The sequence below is a fragment of the Arachis ipaensis genome, chromosome B3 (genome assembly GCF_059453495.1).
Source record: "Arachis ipaensis isolate K30076 ecotype BB chromosome B3, ASM5945349v1, whole genome shotgun sequence".
Classification (NCBI taxonomy): Eukaryota; Viridiplantae; Streptophyta; class Magnoliopsida; order Fabales; family Fabaceae; genus Arachis; species Arachis ipaensis.
Genome location: NC_142438.1, coordinates 16,490,329 through 16,513,418, shown reverse-complemented (window position 1 = coordinate 16,513,418; position 23,090 = coordinate 16,490,329). Strand labels below are relative to the sequence as shown.

Below are 23,090 nucleotides of genomic sequence, written 5' to 3'. Positions count from 1 at the left end.
GGGTTTTTATTATCTTAATGTTGGTAGCAAGAAATGGAGAACAAGCGAATGTGGAGTGATGAAGAGACACTGACCTTTGTTGGCTTCATGGAGGAGTTTGTCGTTGACGGTCAGAGGGCTGACTGTGGGCAGTTTAAACCGGGAACATTCGAGAAGCTGGCTTTGAAGATGTTGGAGGCTTTCCCCGGTTGTACACTGACTGCGAAGCATTGCAAGAATAAGCACAAGCGGCTCAAGGAGAAATACCAGTACGCCGCTGATATGCTTGCTTGTAGCGGATTCGGATGGAACAACGAGAAAGAATGTGTAGAGGTTGACAGCAAAGACGTCCTTGATGCTTGGTTGAAGGTGCGTGTGTTTGAGGAATTCCATTGGGTGGTTGCCATTTTGTGCTACTTGATAAATCTGTTTGAGTAATTAGGTGGTTTCACTTTTTACACTTAAGCTATGCATATAGCAATATTTCTTACATTCCGAATAGAATATAGGCAGTATGAAATTATTTATGCTAATAATAAGAAAATTCAATTTCGTCAATGATGTGAATTCATTCTAATCATTGCCAACTATAAATAGTTTAAGCAGACTTGTATTATTTGCTAACTATTGTATTCTGCACAAATTTAACCAAAGACATTTCAGATATTTCTAATATAAATATTGAAAAAGCTTGATCTATTTAATTTGTGGTTGGTTAATCACTAACCATAGCTTTATAAAACTTCATGCCTCTAATTCCCACCTTGTACTACTATTTGAAAGTTTGTATACAAACACATGCAGTTCCATTCACTTTTGTGTTCTAGTAAAACTCTTATAGGATGCGATATTCTTCCTATGTAAAAATTGATTGTTCCGTTTACATGTAGATGCTGATTGACGAGTTTGATTATCTGGAATTGTGTTATTTTCTGAACATTACTGATTCCATTGTACATGTTTTGCAGGCACATCCGACCAAGTTCTACACTCCTGGCAAGCCATTTCCTTTATTTCACCGGCTGGAAGGTATCTTTGGAAGGGATAGAGCCACGGGAGCCGGGGCCGTTAGTGGCTTCGATGCGGAGGAACAGGTTAACGAGGAGACAGACGACACTGCTGCTGGATTTGATCAGTCTGAGATGTCTCCACCTCCAGACCAAGAGGGAGTTGCAGCAATGCAAGGACAAGTATCACATTCTGAGGCCGGTGCGACCGCGGGAAGCACAAGGCTATGCGGGAGGAAGAGAAAACAAGTTGACGTACTCGAGAGAATGGCCGATCAGATTCAGCAATCATCGGCTGACCAGCGAAAGAATGCCCAGCTGATAGCTGATGCCATTGTTGGTGTGAACGAGAAGTGGAAGGTTGGCGAGAAGCTCACACAGCTTGGATTCGGTGATGACGATGTGGTGAGGGCGATTCTGAAGTTTGCCCAGAGTCCTAATGTGTATGCACATTTCTGGGGCTTGTCAAATTCACAAATGATTGCGCTTGTGCGTTCCATTATATGAAGTTCAAGACTAGTTAAATTTATTAACATTGGGTTCTGGTATTAAGCTTGGTTAAGGGTGTTAACTTTTGGGAGGTTGGGTCTTAGGATTTAAGAACATTGTTATGTTTAACACGGTAAAACTTTGGTACCTTCTGTGTGTTGCTATGTTTTGGTTTCTTAACTATGGAATTTCCTTTGTTTTGATCTTTTTTGGATGAATACTTTGGTGGTTGATTATCAAGCTTAACAAGTTCCTCCATTTTCCGGTTATATTAATTTGTATTAGGATTTAACTTACAAAGATTTCTTCCTAGTAAGTCTAATAATTCTGTTTCAATTCTTTTTAACAAAAATAGTGTTTTGTAACACACACATAGGCAACATGTTGATACATTTGGCAGCCAAATGACTTCATCAGAACTACATCATGAGTGTAAACATACATATCCACTTATACAAACAAAGGTGAAATTTCTCTCACAGGCAAAAATGGCCTTGAGACAATATTGGTTCAAAATATGAATTCCTTCCATCTTTTATACCAAATATGTGCTACTGTTATTCACATCTTGTTCAAAGGCCATACTACAACTTACACAACATAACAATGATCAACACAACACAAAAAACGGAGACAACAAGTTGACCGCACATTAGAAACTTCAGATACACAACATCAGCATGAAGTTTTTCCACTCGTTTGCTCGTCTTAAAATTAAAGTTAAGCTGAGAAGATCGATCATCTCCGGAGTCAGAAGGCTGGATATTTGGGCCTGCCCATCTAAATCATCCACATCGCCTTGTTGGACACGCGTAATACTTTCTACCCGGGTTGGCCATGCTATTCGAAACTTGTAACGGTGCTCTTAACCCACACTCACAAAAAACGGTCTCCCGTTATGTTCCCGCTGCCGTACGTACCACTTGTTGATCTTCGACTTGAGGAAGCCATTGTTAACCACCCTACAAATTTAACAGTAACTCAAACAATTTTAATGTAGTACACACAACACATAAAAGAAGAAGAGGATTCATATATAAAACAACCAATGATGATTCAACCGAAACAAATGCAGAAATGTAAAAAAAAAATTTTGGTTGCAATCATGTCTCTGTACCAATTCTTCTCATTTTTTTTAAAACAAAAGGAAAGTTTCTTAGAATAGTTTGAGCATCTAGACATAGTATATCATCAAGACTGCTGTAGACTTGTATTGCAGGTTACACTGATTCAGAAATTGTTAACTCATTCGCCATTCACAAACAGGAGGTTATATTATAACAATATTATAAACGGTCAACTAGTTAGGATGAATATCAGATAAGAAGAAATGAACAATTTCTGTGTAGGAGGATATATCATTATTCTCCAAAAGATTTTCACTTTGCGCAATTATAACGTATATACATTTTGTATATATAATAGTTTGCATAAACCTTCTCAACCATATACAATAACAAATTAATACACAGGCAGACACAAAAAGCCTGTTTCTAACAACTGCACTACAAACCATTGTTAGGAAGCAAAAGGGACAAATTCATTGAAACCACAAATTAGTTGATGCAGAGAGAAAATCAAGTGTGCTTAGTGCATTTGCTAGGAACAACTGTGCTTAGTGCATTTGCTAGCTAAATTAGTTGCTACTACACTTAGCAGTAGAGTATGGTCACAAAATAGCTCCTAATATGAATTTCATAAAATATCAAGACAATAAAATGAACCTAGAGAACCAACTATAGGATACATCTTAGGAGGATCTTTCAACTACAGCAAAACGGCCTTACAGATAGTTTCGTGACAAACATCTCGCAAACAATTACCAGGAAAATTCTATGATAACTTGCATATCAAGTGTTAACTGTGTCACCTCTTACTTGGCAAAGTTCAAATAACAAAATTTGAGTACATATAAACACTTTATTATGAGTGATTAAAGCAGAAAGATTGTTAAGTGGACAAATAAATGGATAACTCAAATTGAACAGGTTATTTAATTGATAAAAGGTTAAATTTTAGATAGTTGCTGGAACAGATACCTGCTTAATTAAGCTCACTTCTCTTTTCAGCAGAGCAAATATTTGCCAGCAGAATTACAATTTCACAGTAGAACATACATAAACGAAATACCATTGGAAGACAAATATGAGCAAGTATTGACAGCAATTCCTGAGAAGTTCCTTCACTCAATATTTTAAATTCTAAATTCAATACTATGTTCGGCAAACGGTTGAGAGGTCTGAACAGAGAAGTCGAAATTAAAGATGAACTAATTAAGGTTTTTGAGAAAGGAGCAAAACAAAAAAGACAGCAATGCAAACAAACGCTACCTCACAAACGGCGACGAACAGAGGCACAGATCCGGTACCGTGGCGACGCACACCCACAAAGATCGATTCCATAGTGGCGTCACAAAACAGGGGTCACTAGCGGGTCCACCAACTCAAACCAGGGATCACTGCCGAGGGGCCTTCGTCGATCCGACCAAAAAAGTCTGAAAACCTGAGGTCCAAGCGGTCGCGGGTCAGGCTCCAGCCTACGTCGCCGGAAGAGGACAGCAGGAACGGTGGCTGAGAGGAGAAAGGGGGTGAGGGTTTGCCACTATCGAAAATGAAATTGTTTTTTTTGGGGGGGGGGTTAGGGTTCTTTGCTGAAATTAAAGGGGCATTTTAGTAAGTTCATAAATTTAGTCTTCATCTTTTACTTCAAACCAAACACTATACTGAGACATAACTCAGTCTTGTACACCATTACACTAAACACAATACTATACTTATTTCTGTCTCTGTCTCTTGGTCTCTGTCTCTCTGTCTCTGTCTCTTGGTCTCTGTCTCGCAAACAAACGCTACCTATGAGATGTTTTTCTTGATATATTTTAGGATTGTGGGTTGAATAAAAAAATAAGTGTAATAGCCCGTGCCATGCACGTGATAAGATTGAAATTATAATTTTAAATTCTTTTATTAAAATTAATTTGAATTATAATAATTTAATTTGATTAATAAAAATATAATATATTATGTATTGTTTATTTTTTCTTAATCTAGTATTAAATGTATTAACTCTAAAATAGTTATTAATTAGTTTTAGTAATTTATTTTTTTCAATAAATCAAACATATATACTCAATGTGACCATAAATAACCTAGTAATACTTAGACCCACCAACAATTTTTTATATGTTGTTTTACTGTCAAGTAAGAACATATCAAAATCAGCTCAAAATAAATAATAAATTATTAGAGAATTCTAATGCACAAAATTCTCTAATAAACAATAAATAATTTAAACCCACTAAAAAATAACTCAACACTTTTCTTTGATACCTGCAAAACATATACCTGAAATAATATTATATCAATGTTAGTATACAGTTTTACAATCATCGACCGTATTTACTATACGTAACTCCTTAAAAGTTATTCTACATACGTGTGCAGTCGAAAGATAAATTACTGGACTTTATTTTATTTTTCTAAATTACTACTATTATGCATTATTCATTAAATGCAACTTGTAATATAATTGTAATATTGTAATATAATTATAATAAAGATATTTTTCTAAAATAAATTTAGAAGAGAGAATAGTGCTTTCATTTTGGAGGGAAAATGAATTTATGAGGAATTGACACTTCACTTTTATTAATTGATAATGTATTAAATATTGATTTTATATAATTATAATAAAGATATTTTTCTAAATTAGTATAATCATGCATTATTCGTTAAATGTTAATTGTAATATAATTATAATAAAGATATTTTTCTAAAATAAATTTAAAAGAGAAAATAGTGATTTCATTTTAGAGGAAAAATGAATTTATGAGAAATTGACACTTCACTTTTATTAGTCGGAGGAAAAATTCAGTTTTAGTATATTTTTCGTTATTATATATTTTTCTCTAATCATATATCCATTGTTTTCTTTCCTTCGTTTCAGCATTTTGAATCTGGGTTTAACTTGTCGTAGTTCTCACTTCTCAGTCATTCTATTAGATGTAGTTGATAACTATTAAAATTCTTTGATTAACATAGGAGAAAAATATATTATTATATGATAGAATTAATATGAATATATTTTGTTATTAAATACACAAAGTTAATGTAAAATAAAATTACACATAAAAAAAGCAAAGAAAATAAAATTAAAATAGCAAAAACGATAAAAAGATTATTTTTACAATTTTGTTTTGTCATTTTTATGTATAGAAGATTAGAAAATAATAAACTTTTGACTAAATTAATTTTATATTTGTTGTATTCAAATTAAATAAGTAATAAGTTATATTATTTTAATTTATTTCTTAAATTTATATATCATAAAAATCAAATCAATATACATAATTTTAAATTGTGTGATACTTAAATATCTAATCAAATCAATTAGTTGATATAATTAATGCATCATAATAAATTGGGTAAAAAACCCAAATGAGCCAAGGGTGTCTCATATTTACCGAAATCCACCAAATGAAAATCTAAGACATCAATCCACCATAAGACAATATTATATAATTCGAATCAAAAGAGTTCGAATTAGGGTTACACATAGTTCGAATTGATTCAATTCGAATTACTCCCAAGCACAAATCGCATGTAATTCGAATAAAGTTTTCTCGAATTAACAAAGGCAAGTTCGAATTAAATCAATTCGAATTAATGGAGAAGGGCACACGAATGGAGTTCGAATCATATTGATTCGAATTAGGTGATTTTGGTAACAATAAATAATTCGAGTCAAGTTGATTCGAATTATAAGGGTTTTAGCTATATAAGGAGTTCGAACCAAGTTCATTCGAATCACTTTCTCATTCTCATACCCCACCAAATCCCAGAGAAAACGACCAACATTCGAGCCGAGTAAGACCGGAGCGGCATATTGATGTTATTGTAGTTCTTATCAGTCACTTAGACAAAAAGCGTACTTTGCTTATGTAACTCAAGTTGATAATTAGAAAGACATTCAAGATACATATGTGGTTCGCAGTACAAGTTTCATCACTTATAAAATACAACTGAGTTCCACCTAGAACATTGCTTTCAAACTAAAATAAAATACAGCTGCTGAAACTAATAGGAATAAAAACACACAACAGAACGTTCCTATTCATTTCCCCCTGTGTGGGTGGGTTGTCCGGCCTGGGGACAACTCCGACGAGTGTGTCCTGGTTGCCTGCAGAGGCCACATCTCTTTGGCCGGTTCGGATCTGCATCATCCATGTTGGTGTGTATGCGGGTGGACCTCGGACGACCCTCCCTAGCACGCCTCATGTTAGGATCTGGTATAACGATAGGCCCGTCATATGGTGGCCAGAAACCCTCCGGAATGGGAGGTGTGAATCCCATCTGATAGACACCGAAAACGGAACTTAGGCGATAGACCTGGTGGACGTAAGGTTGCCAAGTAAGACGTGAATACGCACAGCACGCTAGTGCGTGTGAACACGGAAAATGAAGTGCTTGGAAGTATCCACAATCACAAGTCTGAGACGCTAGCGAGACCCTGTAGCTACCTAGTGAGAACGAACCTGTCGGCATCGTTTCTGCCACGGTGTACTCGGAGTTATCTCTGTCATAAACAGTCACCGTGAAACACCTAGCTGTCTTCAGGTTGGCCTCGATACACTTTACTAGGTATTGACTGAATTGTTGACCGGTACCCAGCTGTGCCTCGGCCTCCCTCCCCTTACGGACAAATAGCTCCGCCAACCTTGCATATGTGGCCTTGACCAGTGAGCACACGGGGAGGTTCCTTACCCCCTTCAGGATTGAATTCACACACTCAGAAATGTTGGTCGTCATGTGCTTGAATCTCCGACCCTACTCAATCCGGTTCGCCCAGTCACACATTGCCGGATTTTCAGAGCGCAGAATGTCAAACCAGTAGTCGAACTCCACTTCAGTCTTCGCTTATGCGGCGTTCACAAGAAGCCTCCGGGCATCTTTGCCCTTGAAGGTGAGGGCGAAATTCGCTGCTACGTGTCGAATGCAGAATGCCCGATATGCAGCCGGAGGTAGCCATCCCCCATCGGGAGCCTCGAGCGCTGCCTTGATGCCGTTATGCCTATCTGAGATAACTAACAGACCCGGCTGATGTGTCACGTGCTGACGGAGGTGGGAGAGAAAGAAAGACCATGACTCAGCATTCTCACCCTCAACAAGTGCAAATGCCACAGGGAGTATGTTGGAATTCCCGTCCTGTGCAATCGCGACAAGCAACGTTCCCCCATACTTGCCATATAGATGGGTGCCGTCAATACTCACCAACGGCTTGCAATGACGAAATGCCTCGATACAAGGGGGAAAGTCCAGAACAGCCTATGAAAGTAAGCCTGAGACTCGTCCAGCTGTCCCCCAACTCGAACAGGGCAAGTCCTGAGGACTGCTATAGTACCAGGCATCGTCAACTGAACTCCTAACACCCACTGAGGAAGCTCGTTGTATGACTCATCCCAGTCCCCATAGATGATGGCAACGGCCTTCTGCTTCGCCATCCATACCCTCCTATATGTAGGCCTGAACCCAAAGTGTGCGGCCGTGGCATTTAGAAGCACCTTGATGTTGACGGATGCATCAGCCCTAACCATTGGCATAATGAATGTCGCTATCACATGGTAGTCCAGACTCCTATGGTCGCTGGAGATGGAGGTGGCGAGACAGGTATGCGGTCTATTGTACCGCTTGACTTCCCAGATGCCCTTGCGCTGCCGGAGACTCAATCGAATCAACCATGTACACCCATTCCCAAACTCGGAACACTTTCCCACATACCTTCGATAGTCAGACTCAACTACCTTGTACTGTACCCCTCGGCGGATGCTGTAAGTCTTCACACTCAACAACGCCTCATCTTTATCCTGAAATTGTTGCCCAACCTGGAACTCTGTCATACCGGAAGACCCTTTCGTATCTCTAGCGCCAAATCCAGCAGGCTGCCCAGGATTTTCGTCATGCCTCATGGCATCCAGGTCCAACGATGAAAAATAGGGTGGGTACTGCTGTGTGCCAGAACTAGATCCACCTGTAGCCCTTCTCGGATCACTAGCTCCAAGATCATCGCCGCTGTCATCAGCGATCATATCCGGCTCGACATCATCGTCATCTGGATCATCAAACAATCCCTCTCCAACACCAGCCGGTGTAGGACACCGTAATTCGGTCGGATGATGTTCCCCATACCGAACCTCGTCTGCAACGTTGCCGTTGAGATCAACAGCAAACGATGGGGAGGCGACAGGCTGTATCGCTGGCTCATTCACAGGAACGGAGGATGAAGCAACCGCAGGTCTCGAGCTCGAGCCGGCCACCGTGACTATAGTGTTGGGATTCCGGTTCGAACCACCCGAGCTGGATACCACATCAACCAACTTTGCCAACAGCTCTGGTGTCCTCACCTCGGGAAACTGCCTACGACAAAGATACATAACCTGCAAGTCCTCATCACTCCTGATCGTGAAACAATCATACTTCACCGTATCATGGAGCACCGTGGTTGGGATGCGATAGTAAAACTTTTTAACCCTTTTCACTCCTTCCAGACCAAGCTTCTCCAGCACAGAGCTAACGAGAGCATCGTAGTTGGTCGTTGGCCTCACAATAATACATAGAGGATCCTTATCAGTAAACTTCATGCCAGACCGAGTTTTTCTCTTAATCGATCCTCTGTGATGTACAAGCACTAGAAAACTATCCTCACTAGCCATCTCACCTCTTTGATGAGAGCAACATGAGTTCACAGCATATATATAGAGCTCCAGTTCACAGTAATTCGAATCAACTACATTCGCACTATATATGTATAATTCGAATCAATTCAATTCGAATTACCATTCCTTAGTAATTCGAAGCATTATGTTTCGAATTATGTATAGCTTGTCCTTTCTTAGTAATTCGAATTTACTTAATTCGAATTCTTCTTTCCTAATTCGAAACAAGTTGTTTCGAACTACTTGTAGATCCTGCATGCCTATAATTCGAATTTAATCACCTCGAACTGTATGGAATTGTAATTCGAATCGTATAGATTCGAATTATATAAAAATTTGCTACTGGTTGAATGGCGTCTACGAATTCAGTTTGGCTGATTTCCGTAAAATTTCTTCTCCCATGGCTTAATCACGTTTTTTACCCTAATAAATTGTATTTAATGAGTTAAACAAAATAAATTAAGAAACACTCTCAGAAACATGCTACGTTGACTCTATCATTAAATGTAAAAAATTGATTTTTATATAATAGAAACGATAATATAATAGACAGCGAGAAAGAGAAAGATAAACATTTTAGATCTTAAGTTGTTTCATTTGGATGTTGTAATGTGGGTATCACATTATCTTACTTATTCTACCATATGGACCTTTTTGCAATTTTATTTCAGTATCAATAGAATTTCACTACCTTTTAGTAATAAATTAAAATCTAAAATAAAATTAAAAAAAGTAAAGAATATAAAATTATTGATTGAAATTTTATTTTATTTTTTGTTATTATAACAGGTTACAGGTATTTTTATTTAATATATCAACATCGTACAAAATTAATCGTAAAAAAAATTATAAAATATAAATAAATATATTGAATTAAGAGATAAAATTATATTTGTTATCTCATTTTTACTTTTAGCAGCACAATAGAATATCATGTACTCAACATAATTTAAGATGCAAATTATAATTAATTATACTTTTTATTTTAAAATTAATCTTAATATAAATAAAAATAATTTAATATATTAAATAAATTAATAGAATAATATAAGTTAACTATTTTTTTATTAATTTTGTTGTTTTTTTCTGACTACCTTTAAAATTACGACTTTTTTAAATTTGACCTGTGAAATAAAATTAGAGTTCTTGGTCTACACCACTAAAAAAAATAATACTATGCAATTATATTTGTACATATAACATGTTCCTAAATTTTTATATGCTAAACTTAAGATTCTGTATTTCTTTGTTTATGTCATAAATAAGTATTATTTACAATAATTCGTATTGATTTAAAAGTTTAAAAATTTTTGTACGTATTAATTTTATATTTAATATTAAAACATGAAAATTTACTATGTTATTTTACTATTAATGTATGTAGTATTACATTATAAAATATAAAAATTAAAATGATTATTATATAGCTTAGATGGATTGAACTAAATATAAAAATATAAAATAGAATTGTATTATTAAATTTTAGTAATTTTAATTAGTTAATAATATAAAATAAGATAGAAGTGACTATTTATAATTGAATAATTTTGGTTGATTAGACTAAAAAAATCGAAAAATACTCTAAATAAAAAGCCAAATTAACTTTAATATTAAATTCATTAATACGATTTTAATTTTATATAATAGTTAGATAATAAATTAGTAAGCCAATGAGTAATAGTTCAAATGGCATAGTCTCCCCATACTCAATTAAGAGGTTACGGGTTCGAGTCTCCTATCTTTGGTATAAAAAATAATAATAAATTAGTAAAAGCAAATGCAATGATGGCTTTAATTAGTATTTGATAAAATATTCATTTAGAATAATTAAAAAAAGTAAAAGTATGATATTATTAAAAATAATATATTTTTATGTTTAAAATATATTTAAATAAAATATTTATAAAATACAAAATTTAGAATAACATAGCTTCATGAATATTAATCATTAATCAATTATGAACTAACATAAAATTATAATACAATTTATTTACGAAAAAGAATCAACAATTAATATTAATAAATATAAAAGTCATCCAAACACTTTGATTAAAAGTATAAGTGGTTAATTATCATTTATTATTAATAATATTTTGTTCATAACTAAAACTAAAAATATAGTTATTCAGATTTAGATTTTAGAAGAATAAACGTATAAGTAATAAATAATCTATTTTATCATGCATATTATAAATTAATGAATTAAACTAATTGATATAATGAATTATAATTAATTAATTGGTATAAATTATAATAAATTATATGATATTTAAAAAAATAAAATGAATAAGAAGAAAATAAAAAAAAAATAGAAGAGATAAAAGACTACAATAAAATAAATTAAGTGTGAGAGTTTTATTTTTTTTTACAAATTTTATATCACATCCGTTTCAATAATAATAAATAAAAATACATCAACTTGATATCTAAGAGAAAATGATGAGATAAAATCATAATACAGTTCTAAAACAAAAGCTTAAATTAAACCATAATATCATTACACAACACAAATTGAATGTAATTTCACACTATAATATACCACACAAACAGGTAAATGACTTAAGCTTAATTACGGAATTTTTTTTATTTATGCATACATGATAACACCATGGTCTATAAATGCTTCATGGATAACATATCATATATTGCTCTGAATGATGAGCACGAGAGTTGAAGAGTGTGTGGTGGTTTGTGTCCACGATAGTTGACTTCTTGCGATGACGCCTCATAAGAAGAAAAAGAATTGTTGTAAAAGCTACCTAATGAAAGAGTAATTGGTAAATGAATGATATTTTCTTCTAACATATATGGTCTTTTATAGTGGTAAAATAAAAATAGAAGGAATAAAATTTTATATTTTTATATTCGGAATAGAATTTGATATTTATCGTAATAAAATTAAATAACTAATCAGTTATAATTCATGTATTTAAATAAATAAAATAAATTAAATAAAAATATTTTTAAGAATTAATCAAATCAGTTAGTTGATACAAATAATTAGTATAATTGCTTTTATTTGATTTATTGAATTCAAAAAATAAATTAAAAAATAATTGATTAAATTAATTAGTTGATATAATTAATTTATTATAATTGATTGGATTTAATAAATTAAAAAAATAAATAGAAAAACATATGAGACAATGATTTTTTTAACTAAATTAATATGTATTTATTGTATTTAATCATCATAAGTAACAAAATCACCTATGTTATTATGTACCTTATAAATTAATAAATTAAAATAATTGATATAATAAATTATAATTATTTGATTGATATGAATTATAATAAATCGTGTGATATTTAAATATTTAATCAAATCAATTAGTTGATATAATTAATTTACTGTAATAAATTGTATTCAATGAATTATAAAAAATAAATTAAGAAACACGCTCAAAAGTAGTGATGGATCTAGAAATTTTAAATAGTGGAGGTAAACATATAGCATATAAAAATAATAAAAAATATTTATAAATATATCAAAATATATAAAAAATAAATAATATAAAAATACTAAATATTAAATAATTTTTATGTAATGATTATCAATATTAATATATTGATAAATAATAATATGGTTATTAATTTATCTTTCTGTAAATTAAATATAATAATAATAATAATAATAATAATAATAATAATAATAATAATAATAATAAATGAAATTAATCAAAATATAAATAAGTTGTCTTCTAATCAATAATAAAAGTGAAATATATTTTTTTATGCATTATATACAATAAATGATATTTTAAATAAATGATATTTTTTATGTTATATTTTTTTCAATAAATGATATCACGGATAATTATTATTATTATTACTATTATTATTATTAAAATGATTAAAATTTTTTTAATTGATAATTAATAAGTAGTTTAATAATGCATTAAATATTGATTTGATATAATTATAATAAAGATATGTTTCTAAATTAGTATAATTATGTATTATTTATTAAATATTAATTATAATATAATTATAATAAAGATAATTTTTATAAAATAATTTAGAATAGAGAATAGGAAAGTTCATTTTGGAGGGAAAACGAAGTCACGAGAGATCGACACCTCACCTTCATTAGTTGGGGAAAAACCTAATTTTAGTATATTAAGTAGATTAAATGGCTTAGGGCCAACCCTAGAATTAGAGTTTAAATTGACATCTCTAGCCGAAGAGCCTTAGCTCAGGTGGCGTTTTACCCCCTCCCTATCATTAAGGTCTAGAGTTCAAACTCTAGAGGATGCATTTGAGGGGAAAAATGTGATAAATATGTGAGAAGTATGTGGATGTGTTGTGTACCTAGAATTGGGAGTTGTCCAATCCATTGGGGTACCTAGGATTGGGGGTTGTCCAATCCACTGACCCAAAAAAAAATTGACATCTCTAATTAGCGATAAAGATGAAAGATCTCAAATAGGACTAACAATATGTACTTTATCTGTGGCTACTCAATCTAAACCAATCCGTTCGGATAGGATTGTCTACCCTACCCGCTGCAGATAGGATAGAGTATAGTGCAAATTTGTCTGCGGGTATGGTAGGATACGAGTTTAGGGTATACCCTACTCTACCCTACCTGTACCATTAATATATTATATAATATATATGTAAAAGTTATGTATGTAGTGAAGAAAGTGAGTCTTGTACTCACAATCTTCTTCTTATAAAAACTTGAAATAATCACTAAACTGGTTGATGATCATATTATTTATAATTTCATGTTGGATTTCTTTAAGATTTTATTTTTTTTAATTTTAATTTGAACTTAGTTTTTTATTTTCTATTTTATTAATATGTATGAAATTTGAAATGGTTAAATTTTATATTTATTTGATTTTTTTTTTTTTTGCGGGTAGGGTAAGGTGTAGAACTTTAGAGCGCGGGTAAGATTAGGGTTGAGAGATTCTCAACCTACTGATAGGATAGGGTAGAATTTTAAGAAAGTTTTTAACCCGCGAATAGGATTAGGGTAGAGTCTAAAGTCTAAACCCTACTCTATCCATTGCCAGCCCTAATAACTTATTAAAAGAAATTTTTCAAAATTTGTCATATTTCATATAGGAACACAGAATTTTTAGTGCTTAACCTATTAAGTATGGATACTTATTTGGACACAATACTCGTCGGACATGAGTATTTTCGGTATCTAATCATGTTTTAATAAAAAATAAAAAAAAATATTTTTTAAATATGTTTAGACACACTTAAATATTATTAGGTGATGAATTTTATTTTTAATATATATTTTTTAAATGAGTTTAAAAATAATGTACATTATTTATTAAAATAAAAAATATTTTAATTATTTTATATAATTAAAAAATATTAAAAATTATTAAAAATTAATTTATATTTTAATATCAATAAAATATTAAAATATTATCGTAATATAAAAAAATATTTTATATTATATATATGGGAAGTGCTGGGTAAACAATAACCATTTTGAACAACATAAACAACCACTAATTAAATAAAAAATACACTACACTTCTAAATTAACCTTTAAAATATTAATATTAAAATAACCATCTGTACACCTAATAAAATAAACATCAATATATCTATATTCATATTATTTAATATTTTCATTATCTACCTATACTTTTTCTATATATATATATATATATATATATATATATATATATATCTTATAAAAATTTAAAATTTATGCATATTCATATCGTATATCGTATCGGTATGAATATTCTATGTATCATAGCACTTGACTCAAAAGATACAAGAGAAAACAAAATTATCTCATATTTTTCTTCAATGATGAGAATTTGTATCATTATTTGCCAATTGCCACGTGCTCATGTGGTTGGCTCTTAGGTATGAACCTTAGTAGCTTACATGCGTGTTTTTATAACTTCCTTTCCTTATTGTCCGCACATAAAATTGGCCAAGAGAATTAATCTCCCGTTCACATAATATAGACGAAGGCTTTCATAAGAACATTAATTAGATAATTCAACAATGAGTAATAATTAATTCAATTTTGTTAAGAAACCAATATTTTTTTAACTAACGAAGTGGTATCTCAACTAAAATCCCCAACTAATGTTAAGGAAAATCAACCGATGCACCTCTAACTCCTCTATGGTTAACAAGGAAAAAGCCAAAAAGGTATTATATTTGCCATAGAAAAAGAGGAACAAGTAACCAACTTCAGTTGTATAACATCAAACGGCCAAGAAAAAGAAAGGGGGAAAAAATTTATCAAACACACACCAAAGCCTACTTAAATTTGGTTCAAGTTACTAAAAACACACAAACATACTAATTTTGGCTCCAAAACTTCTATGACCAATATTCCATTGACATCAAAATGTCATATCCTCCCTATATCCCTTCCTCCATCGTCTCAAGTACCTCCCTCCAATCCAAACATAAACATGCCATAATCATAAACCACCAAAAAAACCAATCTTTTCCATTGTTACACAAACCCAGCAAACTTATTTCTATGATCATATTTTGAGATTCAAATGTTGCCACACACAGCATTGGTTCTTGCATTTTCTATCCTACTCTCCCTTCCTGTGATCGTCATTCTTGGGCCCACAGTCTTAACCCAAAGCCACCTCCATCTCCCATTCTCCCCACAAGACGAACTTGACGACCTCTCCCTCTTCACGCTCGCTTCCACGTTCCACCACCACGCGCCACCCCAACACAAACCTTCTAGAATCTTCCAATTCTCCTATCAAACCAAACCAAAGCCCAAGATCGCATTCCTCTTCCTCACCAACACCGACCTCCACTTTGCCCCTATATGGAACCTCTTTTTCCATGACCAACCCACCAACCTATATAACATCTACATCCACAAAGACCCTTCCGTGAACCTCACGCGCCCCGTCGAGGGAGTTTTCAAGAACCGTTTCATCCCTTCCAAGAAAACTGCACGCGCCTCGCCAACCTTAATATCCGCCACGCGCCGTCTCCTCGCCCACGCGCTCCTCGATGACCCTGACAACGCGTACTTCGCACTCCTCTCGCAGCACTGCATCCCTCTCCACTCCTTCCCTTACGTCTACCGCTCCCTCTTTTTCTCCACCACGTTCGACTCGCCCGGGTTGACCCGACCAACTCAGACTCACCGGAGCTTCATCGAAATCCTCACCCATGCGCCGAGACTCTGGAACCGATACATCGCGAGGGGCAGGTTCGCGATGCTTCCGGAGGTGAAGTACGAAGACTTCCGAGTTGGATCGCAGTTCTTCACGCTCACGCGCCCCCACGCGCTTCTGGTCGTGAGGGACCGCGCGTTGTGGAGAAAATTTAGAAGTCCTTGCTACAAGAAGGACGAGTGTTATCCAGAGGAACACTATTTTCCTACGTTGTTGTCAATGATGGATCCTGAGGGCTGCACCAATTATACGTTGACACATGTCAATTGGACAGGGACTAAAGGTGGACACCCTTATACTTATAAGCCCCAGGAGGTTTCCGTTGAACTGATTAGTCGATTGAGGGAATCAAATTTCTCTGAATCTTACCTCTTCGCGAGGAAGTTCACCCCTGATTGCTTACAACCCCTGTTGTATATTGCAATGGCCATTTTCAAGGACTAAAATTCATTAAGATCATCCTACATGGTACGCTGATTATTTTATTTACGTATGAAAAATTGTTTTCATGGTGGTTGTTAAAATCTAACACTGTATGTTTGATTTATATAACCTATAAGGAAACGGTGATAAAGTTAATGGTGTATATAACTAGTCATTATCGTAAACAAGACCAATTGTTATTGTTTACTCTTACAAAGAAATAATATCTGTACCATTAAGGTGAAAAATATACGTAAAAATTATGCATACATCATTACTGGGGAGCAAAACTATTTCCTTTTTGACGGAGTGGAACCCGAGAGTCCCTTGGGTGAAAGCCAAACATCTTAGACGCTGGACAACGATATATTTGAATCCATTTGTACCTTACTTTATTTTAAAAGAAGAGAAATATTAAAAATTTAATATTTTTTTATTAATATTAGCCAATATTTTATTTAATATTTTATTTTTATATTATTAGAAATAATAATTTAGTATTTAGAATTTAGAATTTAATATTTAAAACATAAAATGTTAGCCAAAAATAATAAATTTTATTAGTAATGTGTATTCTCTCTTATTTTAATAGATACGTATTATGCTCGGATGCATTTATATACTTGTGGAACAAGTACTCCTACTAAAATTTAAAAGTTTCCTGAGTAGAACATAAAAAGTATGTATAATTTTTTTTATTTTATTATTAAATTTAATTCTACTGTTCTGTCTCTTTTATTTTATTTTATATTATATTATATATTTTTTGTTTCTACTAATCTGCTTCAATCTTAATATGTGAGACAGGCGTTTTTAATTTGTCTTTTTGTTTGGTTGTTAGGAAATATTGTTTCTATTAAATCATAAATGCATTGATTCCTTGCAATCAAGTCCCTATTAGCAGTTGAGACAGATGTTGGTTTATAACATCTTTAGTTCACATAATTTCTTACAGCACATTATTTTACATTTTTATTGATACGTACGCATATACATTACACAAATTTTTTATCTATTATATTAAAAAGGCCAAGAAAACAATTTCTTATTGGATTCAGCAATTTAGATAATAAGTAGTTGAATCTCATTTATTTTATTCTCACAGGTGGAATTTCAGTGAAGACAGGAGGATATGTAGCTAAATGGAATTGATGCATATTGTTCATAGTCCCTATTAAACTTTCTTGGGGGCATATATATATATATATGGTACGAAGAGGCTTATCCCTCTGGAACTCTTAACAACGACAGAAAAATACACATGCAACATAACATGGAATTATATTAGAATTTGAACAAATTAAACAAAAATTGTAAACAGCTATGCTGTAACTTCAAAATTTGAATGGCAAGGAGGTCTAGTGTAGCTAGCTTAGTGTCTTTTTTTTTTTATGAGTTGAAAAAGAAAGCTGAGTGTCTTTTATTCGTAAATTTGGTAGTTGTCATTGCATAATGATGCATATAATTTTCTTGTATGGTTGGGCTTTTTAATTAGTTAGTGAAGTTGCTTAAGGGAACAGTGATATTCAGTAACATGTACTAACATGTAATATTAAATATGAATCAATTTATAGTTTTCAAGCTGCCTTAGTGCCTCGTTTGAGTTATTGCTTACTTTTTTTTTTTTTTGAGTTAATATTTAAAATAATTTTTGAATTATAAAATCAGTCTTAAATTGTCTTTTTGATTTTCAACTGACTCATATTGAACTTTTAAATTTTAAAAGTTTATTCACGTTATCCCTTCTATCTAGTTCTATTAACAACATACTTAATTAAAATGTTAAGTGACACGTTAACTCTTTTGTTTACTCACTTGTGTGTTTTAAAATTTTTAAATAGTTATTTTACTGTATCTAAACTAATATCTAAAGCGAATACTAAAATTTGGTGTCCAAATTTTATAAACATCATTTATCCTCGAATAATTCATTTTATGAACTAAATTTATGAACAAAATAGTAATAATATAATTTTGTTTTTTTATTAAAAAAAAGTCATTTATCCAAAAAGAGTTAAATAACTACTGATTCTGTGAGAGAATTAAATAACTGCTCCACGTTGTCATTCTTCTTTTATGCGTCTTGCTACTTTTTGATTATGACATGCATTTGTTAAGAAATAGAGAATTTAATAAATCAATAATCACGTTATCACCGTAAGAACAAATGCAACATCACCTAGCTAGAAGGCGTGCAAATTATCGGGAGATGATTCGACAAGAGAGCTATACAATTTCTAGGCTAATTCCATTGCCAAGATAAAATTATTTTTTTAAATGGTTTTGTACAAGATAAAATTATTTTTAAATTTTTTTAAATTATTAATTATGTAGAATATTTTTTTTTAATTTGAGTACATTAATATTTACCTTTTAAAATTTCATTTTTTTTAAAACTGTTTTGTATTTAATGATATTATTTTTTTAATTTTTTAAATAATTGATTATGTAAAGTATTATAATTAAAATTTGAGTACATAAATATTTATTTTTAAATTAAATTAAATAAATTATACAACAAAAAATTTAGTAATTTTGTATTCCACAATATTATTTGTTTGATATATAGCCCTGATTATTTGATGAGTTTAATTTTAATGACGTTGTGTAATTAGATGAATGTGTAAAATTATTTTATACTAATAGGATATCAAAATTAAATTCTTATTTGATTGACATAAAAAAAGACGCAAAAAAAATTTGCAACTACTAATGATTTGTTAAAATATTGATATGTTTATTTTCTAAACTATTAACAGGTAGAGTTTTGACTTTTGACATTTAACTACATGCAAATTTGTTTATAATTAAATTAAAATAAATAATTTATATTGTAAAAAAAATAATTAATTTAATATTATTTATTTGGCATATGGTATATATTGATTATTTGATTGGCATATAAAAGATGCAACAAAATCTGTACCTATCAATAATAAAGTGAAAAAATTTTCATGGATATTTTGCTAATTATATTTTAAAATTTTAATCAGTTCTATGTTGGTTAATATTATTTTTTGTACTGAATATTAGATTGACATATAACATTAAAGACGTGGTAGGATAATAACATCTATTAATTAGTTTTTTTAAATAACCTGATAACACAATAAATATCTAAATTTTCTATTATATGTTTTTTAACCGTTTCAACCTTCACAATATTATACAGGCTAATTTAGATAGCCAAAATAAAGTAAAATAAGTAATAACAAGAAGATATAAAATTCTACTTTTTGTTATATGGTACAAAAATAATATAATAATATAATAAACTGTAATAAAAATAAAGTAAAATAAGTAACAACAAGAAGATATAGAATTTTACTTTTTATTCTATAGTACAAAGATGATATAATAATCTAATAAATTGTAATATTCTAGTACAAAAGAACATAAAATTTAATCAAAAATGCTATTTGTATACTAAAATCAGCCACTAAAATCAACCACCAATGTATTTGTGTATAAATACATGTGTAGTTTAATTTATTTTCAATGTGTATTTATATTCTAACATGTATTTTATACTGGTGGCTGACTTTGGTGGCTAATTTTAGTGTACACGTAGCATAACTCAAACTTAATATTATCCTTTTCAGTAGTTTTTTTATCTTTTTATTTTAATTTTGTTCAAAAATACTAATACCATTTACTTTTAAGTTTTAACTTTTAACTTTTATATACCAATATTAAAGCGAATGCCAGAGTTTGGTGTCCAAATTTTATAGATATCATTTGTCTTCGAATAATTCATTTTATGAACTAAATTTATGGACAAAATAGTAATAATATAATTTTGTTTTATTAAAAAAGCCATTTACCCACAAAAGAGTTAAATAACTACTGATCGTGAGAGAATTAAATAACTGTTCCACTTACAAATATTCATCATTGTTGTCATTCTTTTTTTATATGTCTTGCGACCTTTTGATTCTGACATGCATTTATTAAGAAATAGAAAATTTAATAAATCAATAATCACGTTGTCACCGCAAGAACAAATACTAATACCATTTACTTTTAAGTTTTAACTTTTAATTTTTAAGATAAATGTAAAGATGTGATATTTTGGCTAAATAATTTCAATATGAAAAAAATAATTGAATAATGCCTGGAAATGGAGCATTTTAGCGTATATACATATGGGTGGGTGTTACAGAGAGTGCAGTACAACACGCAGGTAGCGTGCTGACTCAGCAAGCAGCATGCGAGATGGACACGTGGAGCAGATCGGTGCAACACGCACCCTGCATGATTGACACGTGGCAGACGTGGATTAGATCACTTTGCAACACGGAACCTGCGAGGTGAGTCCTCTACCTACAAAAGTCGGAGCTCATTACCATTTTACTGCGTTAAAAGAGAGGAGGCGAGTCCTCTGCGAGGTATTTTTCTCTGTTGTGTCATTGATGGCACTGCAAATATAGTGGTTTACCACAACGGTGAGATTTTACGTAATATATATGAGGGCGTGAGCTTTGCTTGTGAGAGTACATATTTGTTTGTGGTTCTGTGTACTATAACATTTGCGAAACTACAGTACGGGCTTTGTGAAATTTATAATTTTGGAAGTCCAGACAAGATTCAACTACACTATTAGTTACCAAAAGGGTTGGTTGGCAAAGCAGAAGTCGATAGCAAAAGTTTTCGGTGGATGAGAAGAATCTTACGAAGCTCTGCCATTGTGGTTCTCGGTAATGGTTCAAAAGATGCCTGGTTCACAAGTCCAAATAGAAACACGACCCGTGTATAATGGGAGTGAAGAGGTGGCGGGTGTTAGAATACTTCATCGGCTATTCTGGAGTTTTAATCCATGCACTAGAGACTTCAAATATTGCAAGCCGCTGGTTCAAGTTGACGGGATCCACCTATATGGAAAATATAAAGGTTACCTTTTGGTTGCAGTTGCACAAGACGAGAATTAAAACATCGTGCCCATTGCCTTTGCCATTGTAGAGGGTGAGACCGCTGATGCGTGACACTTTTTTCTTAGTAATTTACGAAGGCATGTTGTAAGAAGAGATGGTGTGGGTATAATCTCGGATCATCATGAGTCAATCCGGGCAGCAGTAAATCGTAATGGAGGAGATTGGAAACCTCTGAGAGCATAGTGCATGTTTTGTATTTGGCACATTGGTAGCAACTTCTTAAGAGAATTCAAGGTCCGATATTTGCAAAAGTTTGTAGTCAACATTGGGTATTCAAAGACGGTGGAGGAGTACAATGTCAATTACAAGAGGTTTCAAGAACGAGGCGAGGCATATGCCTGTTGGTGCGACAATATCGAGCTACCTCAACGGGTGTTGGCATTTGACGAGGGACATCGATGGGGTCACATGACGACAAATCTTGTGGAGTGCATTAATTCTGTGTTGAAGGGTGCCAGAAATCTGCCTGTCTTGGCGCTCGTCCGAGCAACATATTATCGGTTAAACGAGCTGTTTACGTAGAAGAGTTCCGAGACTTACCAGCGCAAGCGTGCTGGATTTACTTATTCTGAGTTTGCCACTTAGCGGATAGAGGCAAATATGCAGCGTGTAGGAAACAAAATCGTGCACCGATTTGATCGAAGAAACGAGGTATTTGAGGTGCGTGAAATGTCAAGTGGACGAGTGTTAGTAGTTAATCTTGCACGACGAAAATGCGACTGTGGGCATTTTCAGGTGGAGCGACTTCCATGTCGCCATGTGATTGCGTGTTGTGCTAACCAGCGCCTCGATTGGCAGGTGTATGTCAGTAATGTGTACAAGATATCGCAAATTTGCAAGATCTATAAAATTGAGTTTGTCCCCGTGGGCGACACGGCGACGTGGACTGATTACCAGGGACCAACGATGATCGCAAATCCTGCCCTGAGACGAACATTAAAAGGTCATCCCAAATCAACTCGTTATTTGAATGAAATGGATTCACGGAAAATGCGTGGGCCACAGGTATGCCGTCTTTGCGGGAGGCAGGGTCATAGTCATAGTAGATGTCCTCAACGTGCTGGACCGAGTGGGGTTGGTGGTAGTGGTGGTTCATAAGGTGAATGTATTTCAAAGTTAATGTATTTCTAAGTTTACGCATTTCCAAGCCAATGTATTTCTAAGTTAATGTACCAATTAAGTTAATTACAACTAATAGAAATTTCAAATATTGAATCTTCGAATGATAATACTGAGTAGATAATATTAAGTTCGACTCAACTGAAGACGCATACAACAAATACAAAGATTAGATAGACTAAGTTTGACTCAATTGAAGACGCTTACAACTAATACAAAGATTATATAGACTAAATTTGACTCAACTGAAGATGCATACAACTAATACAACTAATCAAGTCACGGC

General features: G+C 32.5%; 5 protein-coding genes across 5 annotated transcripts; 3 read left to right on the top strand and 2 right to left on the bottom strand.

Moving 5' to 3' along the window:
- The first annotated feature begins 45 nt into the window (after positions 1 to 45).
- LOC110269392 (uncharacterized) lies at positions 46 to 1,493 on the top strand. Its single transcript, XM_088507913.1, has 2 exons — positions 46 to 354; positions 948 to 1,493. The coding sequence occupies exons 1-2, from the start codon at positions 49 to 51 to the stop codon at positions 1,491 to 1,493; spliced, it is 852 nt and encodes a 283-aa protein (XP_088364039.1). The 5' UTR covers positions 46 to 48.
- Positions 1,494 to 6,580: 5,087 nt separating this feature from the next.
- LOC148569920 (uncharacterized) lies at positions 6,581 to 7,279 on the bottom strand. Its single transcript, XM_088506731.1, has one exon. The coding sequence runs from the start codon at positions 7,277 to 7,279 to the stop codon at positions 6,581 to 6,583; it is 699 nt and encodes a 232-aa protein (XP_088362857.1).
- Positions 7,280 to 7,387: 108 nt separating this feature from the next.
- Positions 7,388 to 9,180, bottom strand: LOC107632731 (uncharacterized). The gene is made up of 4 exons (XM_088506729.1): positions 8,945 to 9,180; positions 8,353 to 8,884; positions 7,774 to 8,235; positions 7,388 to 7,675 (listed from the first exon to the last, which is right to left on the bottom strand). The coding sequence occupies exons 1-4, from the start codon at positions 9,178 to 9,180 to the stop codon at positions 7,388 to 7,390; spliced, it is 1,518 nt and encodes a 505-aa protein (XP_088362855.1).
- A 6,141-nt stretch (positions 9,181 to 15,321) lies between these two features.
- Positions 15,322 to 16,785, top strand: LOC107634291 (glycosyltransferase BC10-like). The gene has a single exon (XM_016337832.3). The coding sequence runs from the start codon at positions 15,687 to 15,689 to the stop codon at positions 16,773 to 16,775; it is 1,089 nt and encodes a 362-aa protein (XP_016193318.1). The 5' UTR covers positions 15,322 to 15,686; the 3' UTR covers positions 16,776 to 16,785.
- Positions 16,786 to 22,285: 5,500 nt separating this feature from the next.
- LOC107632732 (uncharacterized) lies at positions 22,286 to 22,783 on the top strand. Its single transcript, XM_016336394.1, has one exon. The coding sequence runs from the start codon at positions 22,286 to 22,288 to the stop codon at positions 22,781 to 22,783; it is 498 nt and encodes a 165-aa protein (XP_016191880.1).
- Positions 22,784 to 23,090: the final 307 nt, after the last annotated feature.

What these genes read in the sequence shown, in the direction of transcription:
- LOC110269392 (XM_088507913.1), top strand. Translation starts at nt 49, where the DNA reads ATGTGGAGTGATGAAGAGACACTGACCTTTGTTGGCTTCATGGAGGAG. An exon ending in ATGCTTGGTTGAAGGTGCGT is followed by an intron (nt 355 to 947) that starts GTGTTTGAGGAA and finishes CATGTTTTGCAG; the next exon opens with GCACATCCGACCAAGTTCTA.
- LOC148569920 (XM_088506731.1), bottom strand. Translation starts at nt 7,279, where the DNA reads ATGACGACCAACATTTCTGAGTGTGTGAATTCAATCCTGAAGGGGGTA.
- LOC107632731 (XM_088506729.1), bottom strand. Translation starts at nt 9,180, where the DNA reads ATGGCTAGTGAGGATAGTTTTCTAGTGCTTGTACATCACAGAGGATCG. An exon ending in GTGCTCCATGATACGGTGAA is followed by an intron (nt 8,885 to 8,944) that starts GTATGATTGTTT and finishes TCTTTGTCGTAG; the next exon opens with GCAGTTTCCCGAGGTGAGGA. An exon ending in CCGGTATGACAGAGTTCCAG is followed by an intron (nt 8,236 to 8,352) that starts GTTGGGCAACAA and finishes TATGTGGGAAAG; the next exon opens with TGTTCCGAGTTTGGGAATGG.
- LOC107634291 (XM_016337832.3), top strand. Translation starts at nt 15,687, where the DNA reads ATGTTGCCACACACAGCATTGGTTCTTGCATTTTCTATCCTACTCTCC.
- LOC107632732 (XM_016336394.1), top strand. Translation starts at nt 22,286, where the DNA reads ATGCAGCGTGTAGGAAACAAAATCGTGCACCGATTTGATCGAAGAAAC.